This window comes from Sinocyclocheilus anshuiensis, unplaced genomic scaffold (genome assembly GCF_001515605.1).
Source record: "Sinocyclocheilus anshuiensis isolate Anshui unplaced genomic scaffold, SAMN03320099.WGS_v1.1 scaffold257, whole genome shotgun sequence".
Lineage (NCBI taxonomy): Eukaryota > Metazoa > Chordata > Actinopteri > Cypriniformes > Cyprinidae > Sinocyclocheilus > Sinocyclocheilus anshuiensis.
This window is the reverse complement of record NW_015539889.1, coordinates 2,961,205-2,971,366: the sequence shown is the minus strand read 5'-3', so window position 1 is coordinate 2,971,366 and position 10,162 is coordinate 2,961,205. Positions and strand designations below refer to the sequence as shown.

At 39.4% G+C, this 10,162-nt stretch overlaps 1 protein-coding gene across 2 annotated transcripts; it reads right to left on the bottom strand.

The window, feature by feature from the left end:
* Positions 1-6,848: 6,848 nt before the first annotated feature.
* On the bottom strand, positions 6,849-8,708 carry LOC107685715 (transcription factor SOX-11-like). 2 transcript variants are annotated; one of them, XM_016482411.1, is made up of 2 exons: positions 8,653-8,708; positions 6,849-8,345 (listed from the first exon to the last, which is right to left on the bottom strand). In XM_016482411.1, exon 2 carries the CDS (start codon positions 8,291-8,293, stop codon positions 7,184-7,186), a length of 1,110 nt encoding a protein of 369 aa, XP_016337897.1. In that variant the 5' UTR covers positions 8,294-8,345; positions 8,653-8,708; the 3' UTR covers positions 6,849-7,183. The 2 variants fall into 2 exon arrangements, with proteins under 2 accessions (XP_016337897.1, XP_016337896.1); XM_016482410.1 differs by having other exon boundaries at positions 8,624-8,702.
* Positions 8,709-10,162: the final 1,454 nt, after the last annotated feature.

Here is a 10,162-nt window from a genome sequence, read left to right as displayed (position 1 = left end):
ACTAGCGTGGGCGTACTTGTGAACATATCTTTATGTGTATATATTCTTTCTGTGTGTGTTTGTGGTTGTCTGTATGTATAAATGTGTGAGAGGCCAAGTATCTCCACACCCCCTCGAAATCTCTCATTACAGTTTCCTCCTGGCACTGTGGGGCCCTCTCTCTGTGTCACACCGTTCTCTGTCCAATTTTCTGGAGACATGACTGGAGGGGACAAGCAGTCCAGATCTGTCCATCTGCATGTCCCCATGGCCCCTCAAATCACTACTTAAGAGGGGACATATGACGACCTTCTGTGGAGAGCTGATTTCAGACCAATTTACTCACATTTTCATCTCAGGTTTGTTATGCTTCATTTGGACCTATCATTTTAGTCCTTTAATGAGAAAATGTGTTGGACATACTCCTGTTTTTAGACCCAAAGACATGTTAAGTAGTGCAGAATGCTTCTGGTCTGCTAAATCCGTGCATGTTGATGCTGACTCACCCAAGTAGGCTGTCGTATCTCCAACAGCGAGGGCAGAAGCAGGTCAGAAAAACAGCATAATGCAGCAAAGCACAAAAAAAAACTGTCTTTTCATTCCATCCATGTCTGAAAGTTCACAAAACCAAGTCAGCCAAGTCTAACATGCCTTTTTTTTTACCTCTCAGTCTTGCTCGCCTGCCCCAATCACACTTAGAGAGTCATTCAGATCTTTAGTTTGCACTCACCTTCCCGAAACAGCCTCTAATCATTCCATCTCCTGCTTATCACCACATAATTGGAGGTACAGCAATTAGTGAGCTCTAATTGATCCAAGTATGGACAGCACCAGACTGACGCAGCAGTTTAGCATAGGGCTAATTCTCATCCAATCCGCAGCCTGTGTAAGAGAGCGCTAGATAAATCAGAGAACAGAACAGCAAAAAGTGGCTCAAATGCGAACCATTATTGGCACATTCACTCGTACTGACCACTGGAAAGTGGGTTGCAGTGAAATATAAGAGTCCAATTATTCACACTGTAAAACAGCTATCTGCTTAGCCAAGCACCTAGGGAAATTCAATAAGTTGTTCCACAGATGAGACTTGGCTTTTACTGGACACAGATTTTGTGGGCATCTATCACAGAGTCGCGTAGACTAACTAGTCTGCCGATACAAGGAGCTGGACAGGGGAGTAAAATAAATGGTGTGCTCTCTCAGCAGGCCTTAAAATTAAAGTGAGACATTGTGGGCCAACCTGACATGTTGTATTTGGAAAATAATGGCCTCATGCATGCATTTTTTTGCTCGAGGAGCATTATTTTCCAGGACCTTGGGTTTGAATTGCTGTATACTATTGGAAGGATGCCTCAAATCCTGTGTGAATGCCATTGCCTGTAATCCGGCTAATCCTCTCAGGTGTGGCGTTACTCACAGGAAGGTAGCTTATTGGTGATGGGGAATCAAGGCCAGGGCATCTAGCAAACATGCACCGGAGAAAATGTGTTGATTTAAGCTGTCTAAAGCTGTGAAACTTAAACTTTTAGCTTCTTTGTACATTATACAGTATTTGCATTTTTATTTGTTCACTTAGTCTTGCCACAAGGCAAGTAGAGGTTAGATATAGAGGAAGATCCCATCTTGAATTCTGCCCTTGGCACTTCTTATTACCTTCACTGAGCCCTTGGGAAAGGTACTTATTACCATTTGCTCTGGGGGCCACCTGTGCTCAAACTTCCTCAATTTTGTGTTATTTAAGATAAAGATATGCAAAGCAAAGGGGCAAGGTTGGCAGCTGGCTGTAATAGGTGAAGTTTAACCTTAATAAATAGGGGGGTGCACAATATATTGGTACCATATTTGTTATTGACCCATATTAGAGATCACTTATGGATATGTTATATGGCCCTCATTCAAATGGTTTTCAATATCTATGTAGAACTGAACTTGATAAAATGAACATGGTTCCTTCATGAATAAATGTGTGTCTTTTTGAATTACAACAATAATGATATTTCAATTCACACACACTTCATTTTATTACCAGCCATTTTTCTGTCTAGTTTTGGCTAGAAATTGTTGTGTTTGTTGGCAGTGCTAAAGCATTTTCATATGTCACATGGGGTGTTTGCATGTAACGTGCTGTCAATTACATGACTGCTGCAACCTTTCATGCCTGTGCGCTTTGACCACAAGAACATCTGCATCCTTTCTGAAACTCACGTCAGAGACAGAGTGGGAGAAACCCGCAGCGTTAAACTGACACACATGACAGGTCTATGTCAAATGCATGTTAGAAAACTTGTATCTACTTATGGACAGCTTGCGCATACCACACATGCTTAATCCACACTAATTTAATTCATCAAAGTAGCTTTATTTGCATATATGTAATTGTGCTGACATGCATGCATTTAATTTCCTTTGTAAGCTCTTTAAACTCACACTCACACAGACAGACAGAAAGGTTATGTGTCGACCAAAGCAGTTTATTGATGAGGGTGTCATTACACTGATAAGTCCATTAAAACGACAAACTGCACTGCTACCATCATGTACACAAAAGTGCTTTCATTTCTATTTGTGCTCAGTACCTGCTATGACGTACATAGATACTATAGCACACTACGGAAGCAAACATACACATGAATTAAGCAATTCTAATTGTTCAAAACTCTGTTGAGCTAACATGTAGAAGAATCCTGTCTATTGAAAGGTTTTGTGCACAAAGTTATTTTTCCTTTTTTATTGCATTGCATTAAGGAGAATGACTGAAAATGTATCCCAATCTATTACACTCAAGCCTACCGAGAGTTGTCGTTGATGTATCAATTTCTAACAGTTCCTAAAAGAACAGTTCAGCCAAAAATTTAAATTGTCATCATTTACTCACCCTCATGTTGTTCTAAACCCACGACTTACTTTCTTCCATGAAATACAAAAAGAGAAGTTTTGAAGAATGTTTACGCAGCTCTAGTATACACAATGTCAGTATACGAGAGTCTGTCACGCTCCAAAAAGAACAAAAAAAGCACCATAAAGCATCAAATGAGTTCATACAGCTTAAAAGTAAGTGTGAGAAGCAGACATTTTTGTCAAATGTTTGTAAAAAAAAAACATTTTCACTTTTTTTGAAAGTCTCGCTTGACCTCCTGAGGGTATTTTGGGGTGAACTCTTCTTTTAAGAACATGATTATAGCACCAATACAACCATGACAACATCACTTCTGCATGTATTAAATACAATTTTTGTGTGAACTCAAACTCATACTTTATGCATATCCTCTGGTTGGCATAGTGAACACAATTTTTGCTGATCAGATCAGGCAAATGATGTGGTCATTCATGTAAAGGCAACAAAATCTTTTTGATTCAGTGTAATCACGTACAGCATGACTTTGATAGACCTGGATGACAGTCGGATAATACTGAATAACAATGATTGAAACATCCAGACCGCAATATTTCAAACAACATAATATACTGTAGATTAAACGTCAGTTTAGGTTTTGTGACCATTCAGAAGTCATTCAGAAGTTTTGATTGCATAAGGAATAATAATAATATTAATAATAATAAACTTAGTGGAAAATAACAACCTTATATTATTTCGTCTGAAAACTATCAGAGAATTGGACATCTAACTATGAAAAATATAAAACAATGCATTTGAGGCAACATGGTCACAGTTTGGCCACTTATTGATTCTGAAGAATGCTTTACCTGATGACTTAATGTGGGGAAATGGGGAAACGGCATAAGATTTCTCACCTAACAGTACAGTCTGTAATAGCTGAAACAGCACCATGCTGAGATTATAAATGAGCTCTGGGTCTAAAAACAGTGTTGCTTTGGCAAATATCAGGTCAGGAGCTTGGTTTTGTTGCAGTACAAACCACTGTGTTGGTCTCTGAAGTCTTCTGTGATAGATCAGCTTAGTGCTATAAAAATTATTCAGTTCTGAAAGGGAAGACTGGTTCATGTTCCGTAATAAGACTCCTTTGGTGGCAATCACTGATTTTGGCAGCAGGTTTCCGACAGACATGTAAATGAGGAAGTGCATGCTTCGCATATGACAGGTTTAACAAAGCTGAGTCTGGCCTGTGTGAAATTAGCATTGTCCTTGGCTTTCGATCCCACAGAATGCTGTTTATTAATCGCCAGCCCAGAAGTAGGAGGTGCTGACCAGATGGGTATTTTTATACTGCTTCAGTTATATACAGCTTTCTGCATTTATCACTTTGACACTAATTTGCCTGAGCCCATCTGCGATGTGTCATTCCTATTTTCTGGCGCTCTTAGTAAAATATCAAATAAATAAATGACCGTCAGAATTATAAGTCTATGAAATAAAAATAAAACAAACAATTACAAAATGAAATAAAAAAATATACACTCTAAAAAATGCTGGGTTAAATACAACCCAGTGCTGGGTAAAATAGGGACAAACCCAGCAATTGGGTTGTTTTGACCCAGCAGTTGGGTTACTACCCAGAAGGTTGGGTTAAACATGTAACCCAACCGCTGGGTAACAACCCAATTGCTGGGTTTGTCCCTATTTAACCCAGCACTGGGTTGTATTTAACCCAGCATTTTTTAGAGTGTATACTGGCAAACTGTAAACGTAAAACGTTTAAATAGATGTTTTATTTACAGTTGAAAAATGCACCCAAAAGTATCGTGGCATTTTAAAATATTTAATATTTAAAAAGGTACAGCTTTGCAGATTGACCTTTGATGCTACATACAGTTCTTTTGCAGATAATCTACAATGACATACAATGGCCAAACGGAGTGCATCTTAGTAATGGCTGAATCAAAGCAGATCCACAGTGGGCTGATGTTTTTAGTCCTGAGTCTGTTTAATCGACTGCTGGTGTTTGGTACTGTATTGGTTCAGTGAGTGACCTGATACATCTGACATACATCTTAATGCAAAGACTCGTTCCTGTGTGTGAACTTCAGGTTTGGTGAGCCATTTCACAATTTCAGTAGCGTAGAATCTGCTAAAATAGTGGACGTATCGTTTCCTGAAATCATTTCCCTGATGATCGTTGAAGGCCCAAGCCTATTGTTTGCCTATTCACAAGTCCTTATTTATAACGCATGCAAACTTGATTTTGGTTTTTCATAATACAAATGACCTTTTTTTGTATTACAAAATTAATGCCATCCATTGCCTCACTTATAATGAAACAAATGTTTCCAGTAACTTGCGTTATTACTACAGTTTCTACAATTTTGAGCATTTAAAATGCCAACATTTCAGTCTTAAAGCACTAAATCTTTCTGCGCTATACATATATGTTGAGGCAATGTTTGTACATATTGAAAATCCTCATATTTTTGTGTTTTATGAATGAAGGCCTCGCATCACAAACCACGTCCATCTTTCCTATCGGTCCTCATGTTTAACACCATTTCCCTTTTCAGTTGAAACGCAGATACCTGAATTACATGTGTAGTTTGACCACTGAATGTGGCGTCGTTCTAAAATCCACTTGATAAAACTAAGATTTTTGCGAACTATCGTGGATTAGAAAAAATACTGATCGTACAGAACTAGTTCAGTCAAATCTCTCCTACAATAAGGAAACACAACAAGGTGGAGACTGTTTACACCTCTGTGGTCAGTGTGACAAAAGTAGGCATTATGCAGTCCAAACAGTGAGTTTAAACCAAGAGCAAATACACAGCAGGTCCCTTTCCTTTTGTGTTCTTTCGCTTTGCACAGCATGCCGCTGCATCTTCACAGGACATCGAGAATCAGTTTATGTAAGATATGGGTTTGTTGTCCTGTTGGTGGGAGGTAAATAATGCTGGTCTCCCGGGTGCCAACTGAACTGAAATGAATACGAGCATGTGGGTATTCGGGTATACGGTATATCCGATATACTGGGCATTCTGTCACTTCAGTTGGCTTTGGATGGTTTCTCCGGGAGAGAAAGAGATGCTCACACACAGATCATCACAGATGAATTACCTACGGGAGGCACTAGGACCCAGACAAACGATCCCTGAGAGAGTCAGTGGGGGCCAGCTGGCAGACACAGATTTCTCGCCCTGATCGGGGCAGCTGCAGCCAGACTGCAGACATGACATGCATTTCAGCGAACTGGTGTGGGAGCCCCCCCTCGCACGTCTCCCCACCCCGGCAGACGCTCGGTAAGCACAGAGTCCGACCCCTGCATAAAAGCTGCTGCCTGCATGGACAGATGCACAGTTCCCTGAAAGAACCAATCCCAACCCCCAAACCCTAACCTTAACCCCCTTTTGTCCACAGTCCAAACAGTTCAGGCACACATTGACACACACACCTGCACGCAGGGCAGATGCAGAGCTGCTTTTAAATCACATGTGTCTTAACGTCTGCGGCAATGGCAAGGTGATGAAAGTGCTATTACCTAATAAAAAAATATGATATGAATTATGTGTCTGCAGTGATTTCCTCTGCAAGGTTCCTGATGCTTTACCTTTAAGTGCTGGAGGTTTTAATAAATGATTTCTCTCATCTTTTCCTTTTCATCATTTTTGTTTCAGAATATTAATGCCCCAAAACTGTCAGCAGACCTCTATATTTATGCACATTGAAACTTCTGGGGAAAATCATATTTGAATGAATCATGATTAAGAGTTAATTTTATGAGCAGTGATGAAAATTACAGCGCTGTATAATAAAGGGCTTGTTCACCCAAAAAATGAAAATTGTCATCATGTCCTCACACTCATGGCATTCTGGCTTCTGTAGATCACAAAAGAAGATATTTTGAAGAATGAATGTCAGTGGTTGACATGGACAAAAACAGCTGACACATTCTTCAAAGTATCTTCTTTTGTATTTTGTGAAGAAAGTAATTCATGTAGATGAGTAAATGATGACAGAATTTTATTTTTTGGGTGAATTGTCCCTTTAAATTGATATAAATCCTTTCCTCTAACTGCTGCCCATCAGGTACGGTGTCTAAGAACTACACCCAGCTGCCTCTGAAGAGCTAAACAAAATCTGAATGTCTTAATGTCCTGAACAGCTCTGCAAAGCCCTGTGTGTCTGTTAGCTAAACTAACAAGATGTGACATGCTTGGAAAGGAAAGCAATAGCACTTATGGAATTCAGTGAGAAAAATAAACACATGGAAAAAAGGAATTGTCCAAGTACAACATGGACAAAATATTTTCAAATTGGCAGCTATGCAGGCCTGACCACATTACAGAGGGCTCGACTTTAGTAGGTGAACACTAGGTCTGAGATGCTGGGCACGAGCAAGTCCCCAGAAATCATTTCATTCACCTCTGGAGTGCAGTAATCTGGGAAGTCAAAATGGGATCCTGAGTTAGCATGAAATGCTTCGAAGTCCTTGTCCAGAGCGGAGCAGTCCATAGGCATACTGTTAGAAATGATATGCAAGAGTTCCTCGTCCAATTCCTCATCCGAACAAGCTGATGACACCAAAGAGGAGGAGCTGGTTGAGGTTGGAGTGGAGGATCTTCCAGAAGTCGACCCTCGTGGCTCGCTCGTTGTGCACTCCGGGAGTGCCTGGCACTCATTATCCGAGGAGAGACTCTGGATGCTGCTGGTTTGAGAGATGGGCACTTTCACTCTGAGCTCAGGAACTGGTTGCTGGTCCTCAGAGGGAATGGTAGCCTGCTGGTGAAGGACAAAGTGACTTGACGGGTTGTGATCATCTTGCAGAGTCACTGGACTTTCTATGTTTACATCCATCATGTCGTCATCACTCATGCTCTCGCTGTAGCTCTTATATTTATTGCCAATAAAGTTCATTTTAGGCTTGGTAGAAGCGGGTTTGATCTTTAGCCCTTTGCAGGAGAGCCCAGTAGATCTTCCTGAATGGGACTTGCTGGATTTCATAGGCAACTTCTCTCTAAGTTTCACAGGAGTGGAGCACTTACTCTTCTTCCTGGGCCGGTACTTGTAGTCAGGATAGTCAGCCATGTGCTTTAGACGCAACCTTTCAGCCTCTTTGATGAAGGGTATCTTCTCATAATCAGGCAGTAGTTTCCAGCGCTTTCCAAGGCGCTTTGAAATCTCAGCATTGTGCATGTCAGGCCACTGCTCCATGATCTTCCGTCTCTCAATCTGGGACCAGACCATAAAAGCATTCATTGGTCTCTTGATGTGCCCAGTTGGAGTTTTGCACCAGTTGGGGTCTTTGTTAGAAGGTACATGTCCAAACACCTCAGCATCATCCTCTGCCGCCAGTCCCACAAAGACCTCTCTGGTAGAATTGCCATCCATGACTGACGAGTATTTGTGGGTCCTTTGCTGAACCATGATGCAGTGCTGAGATCTATTCAGTAGGTTCCCTAGAGTCATCCATAACGAGACACTCTAAGATGCAGCAATTCATTAATTCCTGCTTTTTATCCTGAAATAAAGACATGTCTTCAGTGACCTCTTATAAACTTATTCATCTGTTAAATACAAACTTTAATTTTTCCAACACAACTGTTTCCAAAATGTAATATTTCTTTTAAATGGATAATGACATAAGCCTTTAAATGTAGTCATTTAAACATGTGATAGATAGATAGATAGATAGATAGATAGATGTACATACAATTTTTTTAATATTACTAAAATATTCACATTTAATTATATATATATATAAATATCTTTTTTTTTTTATTACAGTTTAGTACTTACAGTACAAAGGAAGAAAGCTTCTTGCTTACTATGCACAATCAATTGCTCTCCTCACATAAGCATTTCCTCCGCTTTAGCAGTTGTGCCTGCTGTCCTGCATGCGAACCCTCTCTCTCAGATGCTCTCTATCCTCTCAGTCACTCTTCCTATCCTCGTCTGCCGTTTCTCCTCCCGGCTCCCTCTTTGTACGGATGCCCCCCCTCGTCTGCTGTTTTATAAACCCACACTGTAAACAGCTCAACCTTAGAGACACAGTCTCCTCCCCTTCCACCCACCGCTCTCAGTCGTGGTGTGTGTGTTTGTGTGCGTGTGGGTGTGTTAGTGTCAAGGATAGGGGGGTAAAAGTTTCCATGCAGTGAGGCACAGCTACAGTGCAGTGGATGGAAAGAGAGAGAGAAAGATGCTAACTGAGGAGGTGTTAAATGCTACAAGCAAAATCTTAAATTAGGACAAGACCTTCAAGGCAGTCTGGCACATGTAGAAACATGTATTCATGAATTTGTGTGAAGTAATTCTCAATTTACAAAACTGGAACTAGCACACTAGGCATGTATTCAATGTTGGAATTTGTATATGTGCATTTTTTATTTAAAAGAATTCATTTAAAAAAATCAATATGAAATGTTTTTGAGCGTGTGTAAGTAAATGTGTGTATTTTAAAATCTGTAACTGAATCTTTTTCACCACTTTATTTTTGGGCTAATTTTACATTATTATTATTACTTTTATTATTATTAGCAAAATATATAGTTTAGAAATTTAAGACATCTTTTTTGTGATATTAAATATACTGTGTAGCAGCCAGTATTGTATATTTAATTATTCAGGCTTATATATATATATATATATATATACAGTGAACAAAATTATAAACGCAACACTTTTGTTTTATATATTTTATTTATTTTCTATTTCATTTATATAATATATATGTGGAGATTTCCTTTGGCACTCTTAGTCTTTAACAAATTAAAATGAATATCCATTTAAAATTTGCCATTTATTTGTTATTAAATTATTAGTGGCTTAAGAATTGTAATATCATTTCATGCCTAGTTGGAGCTGTTCGTTCATTTTACAATAGAATATAGCATGTTACACTGTAGGACATGTCAACTCCTCAAGTATTTTACGAAACCACCCTTTTGTATTACATGAAAATAAACATGTACCATCACTAAAATGTCCTGGATTAGGTACTTGTGATGGACTGATGGCTGAATTGACATGGACAAAGAGATAAATTAGCTGCAATCTATATTTTTCTTAAACTTGGACATTGATGCAGTGTGCACTATCTTATAGTGGCTTCACACATCAATTTCTTCTGTAAAGTAAAATGTTAACGAAGGAGCATGGGGAATACAGAACATCTAATAAGCTTGCCTTCAGACTCTGAACATTAAACAAGAAGATCTGAAAGCATCTGCAACTGTCCTGAAATGACATCATTACATCTTGACGAAACTGATGATTAGAATGAGCGATCATCTTCTGAATAGATGCAGCCACTAATGCTTCAGTGAAATATGTCAGCCG

Bases quoted from the DNA above. Each gene is read 5' to 3' on its own strand.
- LOC107685715 (XM_016482411.1), bottom strand. From the start codon at position 8,293: ATGACTCTAGGGAACCTACTGAATAGATCTCAGCACTGCATCATGGTT.